The 19685-nt window shown below is 53.1% G+C and overlaps 1 protein-coding gene across 1 annotated transcript in view; it reads right to left on the reverse strand.

Moving 5' to 3' along the window:
* Positions 1-19685, reverse strand: part of NTRK3 (neurotrophic receptor tyrosine kinase 3) — a 272999-nt gene that overhangs the window by 208632 nt on the left and 44682 nt on the right. The window contains exons 2-3 of the mRNA XM_054168851.1: positions 18326-18400; positions 16960-17031 (exon numbers count right to left, since the gene is read on the reverse strand). Coding sequence (XP_054024826.1) covers positions 16960-17031; positions 18326-18400 — 147 coding nt within the window. The remainder of the gene's footprint in view (positions 1-16959; positions 17032-18325; positions 18401-19685) is intronic.

The following is a 19685-nucleotide window of genomic DNA, read 5'->3' on the forward strand; positions in this document are numbered from 1 at the left end:
ATGACCTCCCTGCTCCTGCTGGCCACACTGTTCCTGATGCAGGCCATTTGTGCTCCCTGTCCTGGCTCAGCACCAGGACCTCTGGAGGAATAAGACAGCTTACAGAGGTTCTCCAGCCACAGCCTGGCATCACCTACAGTTCTGCTCCTCAAGCAGCAGCTTAACATCACCCAGGTCTTTAACTGACCCCAAACACAGCAGCATGGAAAGGACTCCGAGGTTCAGTCTCCCTCTGCAGGGCTGGGCAGTGTAATTAACTCCTTTCTCACATCCACAGACACTGTCCTGTGCCTTGTAAAGCATACATCACACAGCACGTCCCAAGACATGATCATCTCATTCCCCACACATTCTTTCTTGTCCTAGGACTGGAGCCAGAATTTGCAGTAATTTCCCAAACTCAAATCATCCTGCATCAGTGGAGAGCAAGAAACCATCATGAGTGACCCAGGAGAAGAGACCCTGCCACTCCCACCACGCACACCCACTGACCCTGGAGGAACAAGGGCAGGGGAGGAGCCACCAACCCCTCTGCATTTCCCAGCTGCATGACCTTGATTTGTCAAAATCCCAGCTGCCACTGCAACAGGGCTGAAGGAGGTGGAAGGGGCTGGTCTCCTGTATTGTTCTTTGAACAAGAGATTGCAAAACCAGAAGTCACAGAGGAGGCAGGAGGGCGTTAAGGCACCACGCCTCTGTCAGCCGGCTCCCACCGCCAGCAGCGCATCTGCCCCACGCCTCCCCTCCCGCCGCCTCTGCCAGCAGAGCAAGCCACCTCCTGCTGCTGCCTTCAGCCCACAACACTTTGAAGGCCACTTTAATAAAGGCCATCTCCAGCCCCATGATGCTTCCACACCCTCCAAAGTCATCTCTTCTGAGGCATCTCCCAGCTGCAAGAGGCTCTGTTTGGAGCCGATTGGCTCCTCGGAGCTTGTTGTTGCTCACAGCTTCGGTTCAGCACATGGCACAGATGAGAAGTCAGCACCAGATGTGGGTAATATTGTCCCTTATGTTTTGAGGCGGATCAGATGCAGGGATCTGGCCCTCTGGACTACACTCATCTCTCCCTTGCTGTGTGCAGTTTCCGTTGCTCTGCTCCAAAGACATCTGGGCTCTCTAAAGACTGGAGGAAAGGTTAAGAGCTGGGGCAGCCCTGCAGTGGCTTTCCCTTTGCCTGCCAGCTTCCCTGTAGGGCAAATTCCAGCAGCATCCGTGGAACACACCAATCTTCTGCTCAAGGAAAAGAAAAATCAACCAGGAGCCCTTCCCTGTGGCTGCCCTCCAGCAGCTGAGACAGCCTCATGGCTCCTCTGCTCCCAGCCCACCTCTCCTCTCCCAAGCTGCAGTAATTTTAGATCCATTAGGCCCAAGAACGTGTCTGCGTGCTGGGCTTCTCTCCCGCTTCAGCATGCAGAAACACCACCAGAGATGAGTGCTGATGGAGAACATGGATTGCCAACTGCTGGTCCAGCAAGGGGAGGAGTTTATCCTGCCTGTTTGCTTCAAATTATGTGCTTCTACAAGCTAGGAACACAACAACTGGGGAATTGCCTCCTACTCACTGGTTTCCAGTGGACCCAAAGCAAACCTGATGGCTCTGTGAAAGAGAAAAGAGCTCTGTGCAGCAGCAAAACACAGCTCAAGAAGACAGCACAGGAAGGAGAGTTGTGTCCAAGGGGCATTTCCCAGCATCTCTGAGTACAGAGTGACATCAGAGCCCAAACTCCTGCCCTCCCAGGCTCCTGCATGTTTCCCACAACCTTCCTTTATCAATGCACTGAAGCAGCAAGGACAGATGCTCAGGAGGTACCATCCCAGCTGGGGGGGAGGTCACCCCGAATGCACAGACAGGCACTGGGAAAGTTGGAATAGGTCCACACAAACCTCAACTCCCACACATCAAGCACAGAGGCACTCGGACAGGGTCACAGAATCACAGAATGGTCTGGGTTGGAAGGGACCTCTGAAGGTCAGCTAGTCCAACTCCCACACACAGTAAGCAGGGGCATCCTCAACTAGATCAGGGCCTTCCTCTCCCTCCTGAGCTAGAGCTATGTTCTCAGCTGTCACAGGGCCCTTGCTTTGAATTCATATGAAATATAATTTTTATATAGAATATAAATTAAGATATAATTCATTTGATTAAATCACAGAATTGTCAGGATTGGAAAGGACCTCAAGGAGCAGCCAGTTCCAACCCCCCTGCCATGGGCAGGGACACCTCACACTACAGCAGGTTGCTCACAGCCACATCCAGCCTGGCTACAAAAACCTCCAGGGATGAGGCTGCCACCACCTCCCTGGGCAACCTGTGCCAGTGTCTCACCACCCTCATGGGGAACAACTTCTTCCTCACATCCAATCTGAATCTACCCATTTCTAGTTTTGTTCCAATCCCCCCAGTCCTATCCCTCCCTGACACCCTCAAAAGTCCCTCCCCAGCTTTCTTGTAGCCCCCTTCAGATACTGGAAGGCCACAATTAGGTCTCCTCAGAGCCTTCTCTTCTCCAGACTGAACAGCCCCAACTCCCTCAGGCTGTCCTCATAGGAGAGAAGCTCCAGCTCTCTAAACATCATATATATATATATATATTCCCTCCCTACTTAGATGCCCAGAAATCAACAAGCCCTGAATAATCTCAAACATTGCTCTTGTGCAAAGAGGTTAAGTGAAAAGTAACAGTTGGGTCTGAGCCCAAATTTGCTTGCCATGGGGAGGGATGCCAGAGGCTGAAATGGGCTGGGTCAGTGCTGAGCGCTCTGCAGAGCCTCTGAGTAAAGGAAGGGGTGCAAGTATGACTATCCAGACACACATATATCTGCATCTCCCAGCAACAGCTAAACAACAGGGCATAAGGCAGGCTAAGCTCTCGGCAGACACTGCTAAATGGTTTCCAATTAATTAACTGATTACATGATAGAACAGAAGGGGATTCAAGTGAGTGCTGTTGACCTTTAAGAATAATTAATATCATCAGGATCACAAAACTCATCCAAGAAAAATAATTAGGAAGAGTCTAATATTGCCTGCAAAGCCACATCCAAAGGGGAGAGGAAGGGTCTGCTTAATTCAGAGGCAGTTCCCAAGTATTTGCTAGCAAACCCATCTCTCCCTTACACCAGTTGCTACCACCTGCAAGAGCTCTCACACACACTCTTCCCCACCCCAGTTAACCCTCTGCCTCCCTTCCAGTTCCATTTTCCTCATCACCTTTTTCTGTACCCATCCCTGCCCTTCTACTCCATTTCAACCTTCTTTCCTAATGACCCCTTGCTCCAATCCTTTCTTGCACTCCTCCCTCTCAAACTGGTTCCTTCCCCTTGTACAGCTGCACTTCATCCCCTGCTCATCTTCAGCCATCCCCAGGCTCCATTCTCTGCCTTCCTGTGCCTCAGGAAGGAGCCTGAGGTCTTTCCATTAGACATGGATCCACTTTTTAGTTCCAGTCACCTCTGGCAGCTTCATAGGCTGACAGAAGGCAAGCACTACACATAATCCCCTGCCCCCCCAAAAAAGCCCATCCCTGCTTTTCCTCAGCAGTCAAATCCCAGAGGCTGGTCTGGGAAGCAAAGGCAAGCCATGCACAGCAACAGGAAGAAGTGAAAGATGGGGAACTCCTGACTCTCTTTCCCCCCATTGCACTTCACCAAGCATGTGAATACTCCCACCTCACTCTCTTTTCCTTGCTTCTCTTTTCCCAGTTCACTTGGCCAACAGGTCCTGCACAGGAGAAAGGCTGAAAAGCCACCGAGCCAAGCAGGCAGTGCAGTGGTGGAGCTTTGCAAGGAAGTCCACTTGGAATGTGCTGGAAGGGAGGGGGCATGAACAGCCAACGTTCCTTGAGAGGGAAGCATGAAAACCACCCACCCCCTCCCACAGCCCTGCAATGAAAGCCACCTTTGCAGCCAGGAAATAAACTTCCTGTGCTGCACGTTATCATCACTAAAACTTCTGTGGCTTGACACTTGACAAAGTTATAGATAAAAGGAGAAATGCTCTTCCAGGGCTTGGAAAAGCAGGGTGCTGCCCAGGAGCTGTGTTTATACCAGCTGATGAAAAGCGACCCTGCCGTTAGCCTGCAGGGCTCGGCCCGCCCCGGCGGTGAGCACAGCTCCCCGCACCCACAGCGCAGGGGGCCTGGGAGCAGCATCTGGATGCAGGGGGCAGTGAGCTGGCGCGGGGAGGGGCACGGGTGAGGAACGGGGGACCAAAGGGACCACTCTGTCAGCCAGTGGAGATGGCAGCTGCCACCTCCCGTGCTGCGCGGAGGCCCCCGGCCACAGCAGGGGGTGAGGCTGATGCGCTCCAGCTATGCCTCATCAAACGGCAAGGAAAACATTCAGCCTGGGAGACAGACAGCAGCAAGCAGGGAGCTGCCTCACGCCAGGCTGCTGCTTCCCTCTAGGGACCCACGGAGCGGCGATGGGAAGCAGGGAGGCCTGGAGCGCACCTGAGCAGGGCCATCGCCTCCTGAACAGAAACGCTTCCGTTTGCAGCGGCTGAGCACACGGGGAGGAGTAATGCTCTGAGCGGAGACCTGCCTGCAGCTACACCTGAGCGGTGTGGTGTGATGTGCTTGATCACAGCCCCAGGCACGCTTGGCTGAGGGGGCAGGCAGCTATTGGTGACTTAATACCGTCAGAGGCCAGCAAAGCCTGCTTGCTACACTCCTCGCTTATAACCGCTCCAAAAGCAGAAACACGTTTTGGTCTTTGACAAGAATGGCTGGACACAGCAGGTCCATTTCCCCTCCTCTTCTCAACGCCTGACCCACTTAAAAAAGGAGAAGTATCTTTCACCCAGCTTTTATCTTCCAATACTGGGCACTGAAGAATGCTTTCAAAGGAGAAGACTAATCACCACCAAGCACTGAGTGCTTCAGACTGCAGCAGGCATTCTTTCATTACTCTGAGACAGCAAATTACCCACAATTATCAACACGCACAACTGGATACAACAAACATTGAGCCAAAGCTCAGGGGTTGTGGTTTCAGCGAGGCTGGATGACAGATCTCCTGGAGAGCTGCTCGTGTGAGGAAACCCACAGACAGCAGCAGCGCCGCAAGATGACTCCGTTCACGTTGCAGAAGGAAGCCAGCGCCGGGAGCCACCGCGGCTCAGAAAGTTTGCACTGCATCTGTCAAACAGGCAGCTCAGCAGCCTGGCTCCCATGCAGGAGAGACAGAAGAAGAGCGGCAGAGCTGGCAGTGAAACCAGGCTGATCACCCCTCAAGGTGGGCTCACGGCTTGATCCAGCCTGCACACGCAGCTGCTGTGCACAGCCACTGCTCCAGGCACCGCCCTGGGGTGCTTGGCTAGGCCTGGAAAGGGAATGAGTTTGTTCCAAGAGGAGCACAAAGGAGGCACAGGCTGCCTGCAGGGAGACCAAGCTGCAGACCAGGGCTGAGCAAGATGTAGGGAAGAAGGCAGCTTCAGTGTAGAGAGGGAGGCTGGATCAGAGGCCAGGCTGCGAGCAGAGAGGCCTGAGAGGGCTGGACAAGGCTAGAGGCCAGGGCCCATGCTGCAGGCGGGGAAGTCAGAGCTGGCACAGCTCTGGGCAGGGAAGCCCAGCTGCAAGCAGCGAACTGGACTGGAGGCAGGGGAGCCTGGAAATCTGGAGGGTGGGAGGCAGGGATGCCCAGGCACAGGCAGGAAAGCCAGGTCTGAGGCTGGGAAGCTCAGCTACAGGCAGAGAGGCTGAAAGGTTAATAACGGTGAAGGGGGGGGGGGCAGTGCAGGCAGGACCCCGGCGGGGCGGACAGGGGCAAGCGGCAGCGGGGCGGGGGGGGGCCCTGTCCGTGGTGCTGAAGCTCTGCCCCGAGGGCGCACGGCGCAGGGCACGGCCCCGCCCCACGCCAGCTGCGTGGGGAAGAGCCACGGGAAAGGCCACAACAGGTATGAATCATCCTCATCCTCAGTCATCAGCAAGGCCACAGCCACGGTCACCCTCAGCTCCAGGGGAAGACAAACCTCTGGGTCATCCCGGTAGCCTCGCAAATATCCCACCGACTCCTGCACCCAGCGTAATTCACGGCTCATCCCTTCACAAACACAAACAAGGGGGGGGCTGAGGGGGGGTTGTCTCCCATTCACCCAGCCTTGTGGTATAAAGTTTTATAATTGCAATAAAACACAGGGCTGCCTAACTCGTGACGTTTAAATTCTTGCCTAGTCACACACCATCATGAATTAATGTCCCATCATTCATGCCCTGTCGTGGCTTATTGCTCAAACAGCATATGATTTTAAGGTTTCTGTTTTTCTGCCCTGCTGCTTATTGCCTGTGCATCCAAAAGGGGGGAGGGGGGGAAGCCCAAAAATCAGCCCTGAAGTCATACTGTTAGTAAATCAGTATCATGGGAAGAAACATCCCAGGCAAGAACACTTGTCCAGTCACTTAAACTTTCACACATCCTGCCATGGTTGTTCACACTGTCTCCCCCAGCAGCTTTTGAGCAGGTTTCCACATCCCCAGGTCCACCCTGGGGAGGATCCTCTCCAAGATCACCTCTCACATGGGCATCAGGCAAGCAAGACATGTGTTGCACTGCATGTAACCAACTGAGCCACAGGGTCTGGGGAGTAAACAAAAGGGACAGCCAAAGGCTGTGTTTTTCTGGAGCACCTCCCTGCTTCAGTGACCTCATAAGTCTAGGAACAAGATCTAGTCCTCTTCATACCCACATCTCCAGAAATCAGCACATTCTCTGCTCAGGTTTGGTGAGGTTGAACCAAGACACAACTACAACTTAACTTCAGGATCGCATCCAAGAGGAGTGGTTACCCTTTCTTTGAAGGGAAGCTCACAACCAGGCATCCATCAAACCACTGCTGCACAGCAAGGGCCAGAATCACAGAATTACCAGGGTTAGAAGGGACCCAAAGATCATCCAGTCCCAACCCACCTGTCACAGGGGATGAGCCCCTCAAAAATCCCAGCTTTTACCCTAATCCTGAAACAAGGCTTGTAAAGAGACACACAAACACACAGCCCATATAGGAACAGCTTCCAGGACCTTTGCAAAACCACAGCTGCCCATCCCACATCTGCCAAAAGACAGCTGCTCAAATTTCTGTCTCATAGGCACATAATGCAGCTGGAAAGAACATCTCAGTATGTGGTGACAGCACAAGGGGCAGGGGTTTGAAGCTAAAGCAGAGTAGATTTAGGTTAGACAATAGGAGGAAGTTCTTTACAACAAGGGTGATCATAGAATCATAGAATCAATAAGGTTGGAAAAGACCTCAGAGATCATCAAGTCCAGCCTGTCACCCAACACCTCATGACTAACTAAACCATGGCTCCAAGTGCCACATCCAATCCCTTTTTGAACACTTCCAGGGATGGTGACTCCACCACCTCCCTGGGCAGCACATTCTAATGGCCAACAACTCTCTCTGTGAAGAACTTTCTTCTCACTTTGAGCCTAAACTTCCACCTGGCACAGCTTGAGACTGTGTCCTCTTGTTCTGGTGTTGGTTCCCTGGGAGAAGAGACCAACCCTCTCCTGGCTACAACCTCCCTTCAGGTAGTTATAGGCATCAATAAGGTCTTTCCTGTGCCTACTCTTCTTCAGGCTAAACAACCTCAGCTCCCTTAGCCTCTCCTTACAGGGCTGATGAGACACTGAAACAGGTTGTCCAGAGAAGCTGGAAGACCTCAACCCTGGAAGTGTTTAAGACCAGACTGGATGAGGCTCTGAGCAACCTGGTGTAGCAGGAGGCATCCCTAGCCATGGGCTGGAACTAGATGACTTTTAGGGACCCTTCCAACTCAAGCCATTCCACGAATGAGCCTGTGAAAACATTTCACAGGAAGGAAGGCTGGAAGGAGAGAGAAAGTGAGAGCAAAAATCCTGAGAGCCCAGGTACCAGAGTGACAGGGCTAAGAATGTGAGCAGGCAACCACTCTGTGTGATAGTGTTGTAATAACTCATCTCACTTTGCAACAGCACCCTGGAATTCAAGGCCAGGTTTCCCTAGAAACCATACAAGGTGTTATGCTGCAAATAGATCAAATAAAGAAAGAGAAAACAAATGTCAGATTCCAGATTTTCAGATTGGGAAAAAAAAACCCCAAACTTGAGGTAGGACAAGTCTTGCTGCAAGGTGCACAGTGCTGGAGTTGGAAACTTTCTTCCTTGGGTTCCACCAGGGGAAACATCAGTCACAAACTCGCTGCTCTGCCTCCTCTCGCAACACAATGAATGCTCCACAGCCTGCAGCCAGGCATTAGTTACCCAGCTCTCTGAATGCAGGTCAAATGGTTTCCACCCAGCCTGAAGGAAAGCCACAGACCTGCAGGAAACTGATTTCTTTCCTGGCCTCGTACTCAATGGCTGGTGAAAAGAAAACCCAAACACAGGACCTACCTCTGCCCTCTGTCGCTGCAGGAAAAGGAAGAGCTGCAGTTAAATGCTTCTCAGTCACTTGTGGTAACTGGGAATAAACAGGCCACCAAACCACTGCTGCTGATCAGCATATCAGCAAGGACCTGCACTGTACTGGCATCCAGGAGACAAAGCAGGAGGGGAGCAGAACAAGCAAGCTTGTGGAAGCAGAGGGGAGGTCACTGCTGTTTATTTTAGTGGCTGCACTCTAAGCGTTTCAGAGGAGACCTGGAGACATGCTGGGGAAGCACCTCTCTGAGCAAATCACAGCGCAGAGGCCTGCTCCTAGAAGGGGCCAGAGCAGAAAGATCCTGAGAGTACAAATGGAAATCAAAGTGTACCCAAGCTGCCTGCCTGCCTGCCAGGGAAGTGGTTGAGTCACCATCCCTGGAGGTGTTTTAAAGACGTGCGGATGTGGTGCTCGGTGACGTGGTTTGGTGCTGGGCTTGGCTGTGCTGGGTTAACAGCTGGCCTCCGTGATCATAAAAGGTCTTTTCCAGCCCAAATGATTCTGTGATTCAACAGAAATTAAAGGCTGTTTAAACCATTCTCATGCTTCTTATTTTGTCTGTATTCATGGGGGGTGGGAAGCTCCTATTTAGTCCTTTGCAAGTGCAAAATATAAACCACTGAACTATCAAGGAAAAGGTTTAGGTAAATGTGGTTTAATTCCCCCCCACACCCCTCTCAGCAAGCTAAGAGCTGCCATACAGTCATAAACTGTGCCCCAGCTGATGCACACAGACTTGTTAGGCTGCACTGGCTCAAGAGCATGGACAGGAAATCAAGAGCAATTAACACATGACAGTTTGGGTTAGGAGGAGACTGCCGGGATGGGTATGACAGCAGCGCAGTGATGAAAGGACAAAGCAGGCAGAAACCGTCAGGAAGGAGGAGGAAGGACATGGAGAATCAAGTGAAGGGTGGAAGCAGTCATGGGGCCTGGAGCTGGTTACAGCAACAGAGCAAAAGAGAGACAGTTGAACCCAGCTGTGCACTTAAGAATGGCTCTAAGAGGAAGGCAGTAGCTTATTAATTACAAACCAGGAGAACCCTCCAGCCATGACTGAGAGGCAACAGTGCTACACTTGTAATAGGTCAGTGCTTGAGGGCTGGGTCTAGATGACCTTTAAGGTCTCTTCCAACCCAAACCATTCCATGAGATTTTTGTTTATTACTTCACTTAGTGTAAGACTTCAGTTAAGCTCCCAGGCACACAAGGCAAAGGAGGTGAACCTTGCCAGCCTTGACAGAGAGTTGCCTGTGACCCTGTGAAAGTGCACAGACCTGGGTTGCTGGAGGGCTTCAAGTGCTGTCCTGAAAAAGTGCTGAAGAGGGCACAGAGCAACTCACCAACTTCATACTGCCTCAACCACCTCAATTTTCAGGGCACACAGCCCTGTTTCTTTCCTGTCAAAGCCTGAAACCATAACACATCTCTAGAAACTCCCACATCACAGGCTCACAGGATGTCAGGGGTTGGAAGGGACCTCTGGAGACCAACCCCCCTGCCAGAGCAGGACCTTAGAATCTAGCACAGGTCACACAGGATCACATCCAGATAGGTCAAAGCTACAAAGTACATCCAATACCAGGATGCCAGTTCACATGACAATGCACAACTGCCATGAGCCCAAGCATGACACCAAAGCTAACCCCATCCTCAGAAAACAGCACAACCTACAGAGGAGACTCTTGGGAGACTCTATGCATTAAGTCCACCTCAGGTTTGCCTGTAAAAACAAGCCCATGGAATAGAATAGAATTAACCAGGTTGGAAGAGTCCTCCAAGATCATCCAGTCCAACTTATCATCCAACACCATCTAATCAACTAAACCATGGCACCAAGCACTCCATCCAGTCTCTCCCTAAACACCTCCAGTGATGGTGACTCCAACACCTCCCTGGGCAGCACATCCCAATGGCCAATCTCTCTTGCTGGGAAGAACATCTTCCTAACACCCAGCCTAAACCTCCCCTGGTGCAGCTTGAGACTGTGTCCTCTTGTTCTGGTGCTGCTTGCCTGGGAGAAGAGACCAACCCCCACCTGGCTGCAGCCTCCCTACACGGAGTTGTAGAGAGCAAGAAGGTCTCCCCTGAGCCTCCTCCTCTCCAGGCTAAGCAACCCCAGCTCCCTCAGCCTCTCCTCACAGGGCTGTGCTCCAGACCCCTCCCCAGCTTTGTTGCCCTTCCCTGGACACCTTCCAGCAACTCAACATCCTTCCTAAACCGAGGAGCCCAGAACTGGACAGTAAGAACTCAAGGTGTGGCCTGACCTGTGCTGAGTACAGGGGCAGAATGACCTCCCTGCTCCTGCTGGTAGATCAGCCAGCTCAGTCTTTTCCCTGGCAAAGCAGCTCCCTGCACATTTCCTGCCAGCATCTCCCAGATCCTCCTGGATCCTCACTTTTTGGGAGCAAAGCCTGGCAGGGTGGCACAGAGGGAAATGCCTGTCAAGGAGAGGCGACCCAGCTGCACCGTGCTCCAAACCCAGTTACGCACAGCACCCAGTGCTCCGAGGCCTCCATCTTTAAGACCCTTGGATGAAGGCTGAAAGAGAAACCTCGGTCCTCAACCCCATCTCTACTCTGGCAGGCAGAGCCCCTCGACAGGATCTGCATCTTGGCCAGCCCACAAACCAATGTAGTGCCCGGATAAAGCTGCGGCAGGCGGTTTAAGAAGAGCCTCTGGAAAGGCAGACAGGAACGGCAGTTATTAATTTCCTAAATAGAAATCTGACTGCTTAAAGCCTTATTTAAAAGTGTGCCTGTCTCCATAATTACACAGCCTTAATTTGTTTTCTCTGCTACACAATAAATAAGGTGTGCACAATTACCTTCTGCAAACACACAGCAGTGCCTCCTGACTGCCTGGCTGAGTACGCAGCCGCCCAAGGAAGCGTTCAGAGGGAAGCACAGGCTCTTAAGTGCCTGCTTCCCAGCAAAGGGGGACTCAGCCTCTGCAAATGCCAGCTTGCCTAGCACAACCTGCTAGGAGCCTACTCTTCTGCATGCTCAGCTCTGCTGTCACACAGCCAGCAAAGCCTGGATGCTTTGGCCAGCAGCAAACCATCTCCTTGGCCTCTCCTGTGCACTGATTTCTGGTGCACTGGGATACCGAGCTCTCCTGACGACTTTCCAGGGATGGGACAATGTTTTATTCTTCCTTACAAGGCACTACAACCACCTTTTATTATTCATAGACTCATAAAATGGCCTGGGTTGGAAGAGACCTGCAGAGGCACTCAAAGAATGGCCTGGGTTGGAAGAGACCTGCAGAGGCACTCAAAGAAGGGCCTGGGTTGGAAGAGACCTGCAGAGGCACTCAAAGAAGGGCCTGGGTTGGAAGAGACCTGCAGAGGCACTCAAAGAAGGGCCTGGGTTGGAAGAGACCTGAGACCTGGTTGGAGTAGATGAGCTCTAAGGGCTCTTCCAACCTAATCCATTCTATGAATAGCAGAGAGTCCTTGCCACAGGCAGGGGCACCTCACAACTCTTCCTCTGCCTCTTTTCATTATACCTGTAGGATATTGATATCCTCATGACTTGCAATCCTCCATTAAGCCCAAATAAATTGTCCAAAGCATCCTGGTGTTCCTGGAGGAACAGGAAGAGTGGGAGTAGGAAAGACCTTTTCCCTCAGTGAGCTGTGCTCAACACAGCAAACAAGTATTCAGATGGTTTGTGTGTCTCAGATTCAGGAGCCACATCATCCTAAGGTTTTCTTGCAGAGCCTCAAGCCAAACACCTTCTAGAAACACCAAACATTTCCTAGGGCCACCTGCATTGCCTGCTAACCAGCTTCCACAAATCTTGCCTGCAAGATCTTGGGTTTCCCACAGCCTAGACCTGCTGGTCCTTGCATCCAGTGCATGGTGCTCTCCAAAACAATCCCTGTATTAGCCAAAGGGCTGACAAAGCTGCACAGAAATGGGACCAAGAACCTAGCAATGCAGCTCTGCCCAGGGAGACCACACTCAGTGAGGGCACAAAATGACACTGAACAATATCCATCCCCATTCCACTTCTCCTGGAAGGAGTTGACATTGGAGCAGGCTGCCCAGGGAAGTGGTTGAGTCACCATCCCTGGATGTGTTTAAAGGTCATTTAGATGTGGTGCTTGGGGGCTATGGCTTAGGGGTGACCTTTGCAGAGGAGGGCTAATGGTTGGGCTTGATGATCCCAAGGGTCTTTTCCAAGCTGAATGATTCTGTGAGTTATCCTCTTCAAAGTGCCAGCAGAAGCTGTAGATCCACACTGTAAAGCCCACTGTTACCTTCTGAATTCATTGCCTCTATCAGCAATAGGCTTCACAGCACTAACCCTCAGATGAGCCATGGAGCCCTAACTCTCCTCATTCAAGGAGAGGAATCCAAAGCTATTTCTAGATCCAGACCTCTGGCTCCCAGTCATCCACTGCTCCTCCACTGATTAGCTTGGCCTCAGGCCCCTTACACTTACACAGCTAATTTCAAACCTTAAAGGACTGGCACAGCTCTGCCAGGCTGCACTTGGGGGACATTTTGGAAGCTACCTCTCAGGCAGCTGAATGCTAAATAGTCCCTTCATGGGTTTCTCACTTTTCTTCCCTGGCTGTGAGGGGGAAGGGGAAAGAAAAACAAATCCTGAGCCAAACCTCATCCAGAACCATTATCTTAACCAACCCCCCTCCCCCAAACCTGAGCTCCTGCAATTAGAGCTGGGATAAGTGATCTGCTTGTGATTGCACAGCTGGGGTCTGAAGATAAGCATGTGCACAGAGGAAGGGCCAGAAATAGAAGTTGCTGGGGGAAGGCAGAGCTCTCTGGCCCATCTGAGAGGAGGAAACCTTGATGAAAGGCACAGGGAAAAACTCACTTCAGGAGGAGGCTGGGATTTAACCCAGATGGGGAGAGAAGAAGGAAAATACAGCTTTTTGAGGCCTGAGGATCTGTACCCAAGCTTCACGTGGGAAATGCCTGAGGCTGCTCAGATCCAGCTTGCAGCAAGTGGCTAGCCCATGGCTCTGACCACCCAGGGCCACCCCTCCCTGGCAGTGAGGCTTCTCTCTCATTCCTAAGACATGTTTGACATCTTATTGACTTGTTAGCACCTACAACCATCCCAAAAGCCAGCAAAGAAGGAAGGAAAGCAGTGGCAACACGTAGTGGCGACGGGCCCCCAGCCCCACACCCAGCCAGCTGCAGCCAGCCCTGCCACAAGGAGGCTGGGGCAGCATCCCTGGCTCCTGTCAGCTACTGTACCTCGGTACAGCTGCCCAAGCCTTCCAGCAGAGTGACATTTCCATTAATCCTTTTATCCCTGGCTCACCCCAGCAGCCGCTGCAGCAAACGCGTCAGGCCTTCAGCAAGCTGAGCTCCCCGGGAGGCAGCGCCTGCAGAGCAGCTGAGGAGGCACCTCAATGCACTTCCAGGGTGCCATGGCCACAGAGGGGACCCTGGGTGGCACACCAGGCTGCACAAAGCCCCACCAAGAGCCTCCCCCCACCTCCAGAAAAAGCAGTCTGGCCGCAAGGGAGCAGTGGCACTGCGGCTGGAGAGCCTCTGGGGAGCAGGAGGGAGCCAGCAGCCCTGCACGGCACCAGGTCTCCATGCTTGGCATCCACCACGGGGGACATCCACCTTGCAATTACCCACACTGCCAGGTCCCAGGCACAGCATCAAAACCCAGTGGGCAAGCACTAACCAAATAATACACTAAACTTGCCTCCAGCATCAAAAAGGCAAGGAAAGAAAGATGTTAAGAACACGATCAATCTCACACGGCCCAGGCAGTAAACAAACACATATTTCATCAGCACAGACCGACCTCAACTCTTGACACAAGATGGATGTGGGGTTGGTTGTTGGGTTGGTTGTTTTGTGGGTTTTATTCCTCCCAAACTCAAAAGTCATCTCCAAAGCCAGGAAAAGAAAAGAACCCCAAACACTTGTGGAGGAAGCAACACCAAGTGGATGTGTACACACACACACACAACCCCCAAGCCAGCCTTACATGGCCTCCTAAACTCCTCCAACAGCCAAAGGGATTTCAGCAGGAATCAAATGTCAGTTGCTTTAGCTGCTAGAGAAATAAACAGCACCACTGACACCCATTCCCCATTACAAACCATCCCCCCCACCCAATTAAGAGAGGTATAGAGAGGGAAGGCTTCTGAGGAACAAACCACTGCAGCCAACAGCAGGCAAACACTACAAATCAAAACGGGAGGGCAGGAAGCAGGGAAAATCCCAGTGGTCAGCATTAAGGAGGGCTTAGGAGGACCTAATACACACTTCTTTAAACTGCAAAAAGGCTTTTGCTGTCCCTTAACTATTCATGCCCTTTGGTGCTGCAGAGCTCCTGTTTAGCAAGCACTTTGCTGTCACTTAGCAACTCTAACTGCTTCGCCAAAAAGGAAGCTTTTGGGGGGGGTTCAGTCTCCCAGCAGACATCAAAAGGCAAATCTACCTTGCTCTGCAGGTGGCATCTATCTCCCTCCATCAGGAACATGCCCATGTCGACGGCCACATGCACCCACCGACTCAGTCCCAAGAGGACACAGTCTCAAGCTGTGCCAGGGGAGGTTTAGGCTGGATGTTAGGAAGAAGTTCTTCACATTGGAATGTGCTGCCCAGGGAGGTGGTGGAGTCACCATCCCTGGAGGTGTTTAGGAAGAGCCTGGATGAGGCACTTGGTGCCATGGTTGAGTTGATTAGATGGTGTTGGGTGATAGGTTGGACTTGATGATCTCAAAGGTCTTTCCCAACTTGGTTAATTCTGTTCTATTCCAAGGGATGCACCGTGGCTGCTTGGCCTTGGTTTCCACAAAGCAGTACTACACACACTCTTGAGGCAGCCCAACAGCTCATGCCCAAGGCTGGGGCCTCTCACCAACCCCTTTTCACCTTCCACATCTATACTGGAGGCTAAGGAGGGTTTGCTCTCAGACAGAGTCACTTTAAGAGGCTGGGCAGCAACTGACTTGAGAGCAGCCCTGAAGAAAAGGGCTTGGGGGTGCTGCTGGATGAAAAGCTCAACAGGAGCCACCAGTGTGTGCTTGGAGCCCAGAAAGCCAACCAGAGCCTGGGCTGCATCAAGAGAAGCACAGCCAGCAGGGCAAGGGAGGTGATTCTCCCCCTCTACTCCACTCTGGTGTGACCCCACCTGGAGCACTGTGTCCAGTTCTGGAGCCACTAGTACAGGAAGGATCTGGAGGTGCAGAAAAGGGCCACAAGGATGAGCAGAGGGCTGGAGCTGCTCTGCTATGAGGACAGACTGAGGGAGCTGGGGCTGTTCAGTCTGGAGAAGAGAAGGCTCTAAGGAGACCTAATTGTGGCCTTCCAGGATCTGAAGGGGGCTACAAGAAAGCTGGAGAGGGGACTTTTGAGGGTGTCAGGGAGTGATAGGACTGGGAGGAATAGAACAAAACTAGAAATGGGTAGATTGAGATTGGATGTGAGGAAGAAGTTGTTCCCCATGAGGGTGGTGAGAGACTGGCACAGGTTGCCCAGGGAGGTGGTGGCAGCCTCCTGCCTGGAGGTTTTTCAGGCCAGGCTGGATGTGGCTGTGAGCAACCTGCTGCAGTGTGAGGTGTCCCTGCCCATGGCAGGGGGGTTGGAACTGGCTGATCCTTGAGCTCCCTTCCTACCCTAACAATTCTATGATTCTCTCTTTCAATCCCCTGCAGTGCCTTGCACAGTGGCCTGAAGTTCAGGCTTTCCTTTATCACTTGGGAACAGCAAATGCATATCCAGAAATGCAGTCACTGCCCTTGGCCTCAAGGATGTGGGAATTCCCCAGGAGACTGCACCTGCTGGCTAATGATGTTCCAGCAGCTGGACACTTATACAACATCCCATGATAACAGGTCTCCAGTTTGGTGGCACAGAAACCTCCCTACCCCAGGCTAGCTGCAGAGAACAGTTTTAGGAATCAATTAGAAGCAGAGCTGGCAGCCCTGTGGCCCAGGGGTTGTTCTTTAAACAACCTGCCTTTTGGTTAAAAGCTAATGAGTAGGGCAGGCTCTGGCTGCATGCTGGGGCATGGGGGCACCCAACAAACCCTGCAGAAAGGGAAATGCAGGGCTGCTCTCCAAGCAAGTGTTTGTTAGAGGGGTGATCAAAACCAGACCAGTTAGTAGACACTGAAACCCATCAGCAGGAGCTTGCCCCATCCTGTCCTGGGGCCCATCACAGAATGGGAGGGGCTGCAAGGGACCTCATCCAGTCCAACCCCCCTGCCAGAGCAGGGTCACCTAGACCAGATCACACAGGAACTCATCCAAGCTGCTCTGGAATCTTTCCAGAGAGGGAGACCACAGCCCTCCTAATACACCCCAGGACACCATCAGCCTTCTTGGCCACAAGAACACACTGCTGGCTCGTGGGCAACCTTCCATCCTCTAGGACCTCCAGGTCCTTTTCCCCCCCTCACAGCCCTCTGTGCCTTGGTTTTCCTTCTCCCCTCCTTTACCACACCTTCCTCTCCTTGCCCATCAGCATCCCCTTTCCCTCCCACTGCTCTCCCAGATGGACACTGAGGACCCACTTTGGGGGCTGTCCTTTGCCCAGGAGCAGAGGCACTCACATGTAGTGCAGGTGAGGGTTCTTGGCAAAGGCGCGGGGCTGGATGTTTCGTAGTCCTGAGTTCCTGATTGTCCTGCAAAGAGATGCAGAAGGGCAGTGATGGAGGCAAGGGTGACAACTGTGCTAAAATCCTACCCTCAGCAGCTGAGGTATGCTGGAGGCTCTCATGCCTCCCTCCCCACCCACCCAGGAGGCACAACTCTCCCCAGGCAGCTTCTATGAAGGGCAAGCAAAGAGGAAATTGGACTTCACAGCTTCATCTGGTGTGGAGACAGCACAGGCTCAGCACAGAGGGGCTGCTGGGCAAGACTCTCCCCTCCCATCCACCAAGGCTTGCTGAGGTGGCCCAGAGCATCTCCTGCTCTTCCTCCATCTTCTTGAGCAGCACTGCCTGGTCCCACAGCAAATGGAAGCCTCTGCACCAGCAGCTCCTCTCCCTCAAAGCCTTCTGCTGGCACCTCTGACGAGGAGAGGCATTTTGTGCAGGGAGTTATGGACACTGGACAAGCTCCCACCTTGTTTTGGAGCTGCATCAGCACTTTGACTAGGATTTACTAATACCTGCTGCAGGCAAAAGTATGCTCCACTCCAGTGCTGCTTTCTTAGGTGAGAGGGGAACAGCAGCCAGCCTGCTTACAATGTGTGTGTGATAAGAGCACAGCTTGCTGGGGCTTGGTTATCGAGTGCTCAGCAAAGCACACCTCTCCTCCAGCCTGCAGGCAAGCTGAATCTGATGTAAAGCTCTCAGGGAAACACCTGAGCAGAGTCTCTGATTAACCCTGAGCACCTCATGCAGGCAGCACCCAGGGTGTTCAGAGCTCCAGATAGGGCAGTTGAGAGATGGGGTGGTACTCTCACTTGCCTGAGTTTCCCAAGCACCTGGCAAGTCCTTTCCACCTCAGTTTCCCCTCCAAGAGGCACAATGTCAGCCTTCCCTGGTGCTTGGAAGGCTGTGCAAGGAGATGCAGTTCCCTTACTGTGCAGCACCCCCACGGTGGCAACTGTGCTAAATGAGGACCAACAGCTCAGCAATGAAGGATCGGTGGAGACAGCTGGAATTTCACATTGTGGAGCTGAAATGAGTCAGAACAATGCACAGGCCCAGAACCAGAAAAGTGGGGGAGAAGAGAGGTCAGGATTGATGTGTGTTGACAGAGCTGCCAGGAGCTAGCAATCTTCCCTCTCGCAGACCCAGCAAAGACCAAAACCACTTCATCTCTGTTGTGCACAGTCTCCTTGCAGAGCCAGCAGCTGAAACAGGCTCTGAGCATGGTGGGTGGAAAGACTGGAGATGGAGGGAAGCTACAGCTCTGTGCTGGAAGGAGTTGCCCACATGCTGTTCTCCCCAACACACAGGACATACTCACAGCCTCTGGAGTCCTGTGTACAGCTCCATGTCAACAGCGTTCAGCGTCTGCAAGTTCTTCCAGTTCTCTATGTGTCTGTGGAGAACAAAGACAGGCTCAGCTGGGGCACAACCAGGTGGCTGCACTGCCTGTGCAAGGGACAGCACACAGCCACAACTCATCATGTCCCACCATGCAGCTCCAAGTTTCTTCCAATCTCACTTCAGCCAAAACCTTCTTGCAGCAAGGCTGGGACTGGCCCTGCACAGGCTTCAGCATCCCAGCCCTCAGACACACAGCAACCTTCTTGCAGCAGGGCTGGGACTGGCCCTGCACAGGCTTCAGCATCCCAGCCCTCAGACACACAGCAACCTTCTTGCAGCAGAGCTGGGACTGGCCCTGCACAGGCTTCAGCATCCCAGCCCTCAGACACACAGCAACCTTCTTGCAGCAGGGCTGGGACTGGCCCTGCACAGGCTTCAGCATCCCAGCCCTCAGACACACAGCAACCTTCTTGCAGCAGGGCTGGGACTGGCCCTGCACAGGCTTCAGCATCCCAGCCCTCAGACACACAGCAACCTTCTTGTAGCAGGGCTGGGACTGGCCCTGCACAGGCTTCAGCATCCCAGCCCTCAGACACACAGCAACCTTCTTGCAGCAGGGCTGGGACTGGCCTTGCACAGGCTTCAGCCTCCCCACCCTCAGGCACGCACAGCAACCTTCTTGCAGCAGGGCTGGGACTGGCCCTGCACAGGCTTCAGCATCCCCACCCTCAGACACACACAGCAACCTTCTTGCAGCAAGGCTGGGACTGGCCTTGCACAGGCTTCAGCCTCCCCACCCTCAGGCACGCACAGCAACCTTCTTGCAGCAGGGCTGGGACTGGCCCTGCACAGGCTTCAGCATCCCCACCCTCAGACACACACAGCAACCTTCTTGCAGCAGGGCTGGGACTGGCCTTGCACAGGCTTCAGCATCCCAACCCTCAGGCACACACAGCAACCTTCTTGCAGCAGGGCTGGGACTGGCCCTGCACAGGCTTCAGCCTCCCCACCCTCAGACACACACAGCAACCTTCTTGCAGCAGGGCTGGGACTGGCCCTGCACAGGCTTCAGCCTCCTCACCCTCAAACGCACAGCAACCTTCTTGCAGCAGGGCTGGGACTGGCCCTGCACAGGCTTCAGCATCCCCATCCTCAGACACACACAGCAACCTTCTTGCAGCAGGGCTGGGACTGGCCCTGCACAGGCTTCAGCATCCCCATCCTCAGACACACACAGCAACCTTCTTGCAGCAGGGCTGGGACTGGCCCTGCACAGGCTTCAGCATCCCAGCCCTCAGACACACACAGCAACCTTCTTGCAGCAGGGCTGGGACTGG

The sequence above is a fragment of the Dryobates pubescens genome, chromosome 17, assembly GCF_014839835.1.
Source record: "Dryobates pubescens isolate bDryPub1 chromosome 17, bDryPub1.pri, whole genome shotgun sequence".
Classification (NCBI taxonomy): domain Eukaryota; kingdom Metazoa; phylum Chordata; class Aves; order Piciformes; family Picidae; genus Dryobates; species Dryobates pubescens.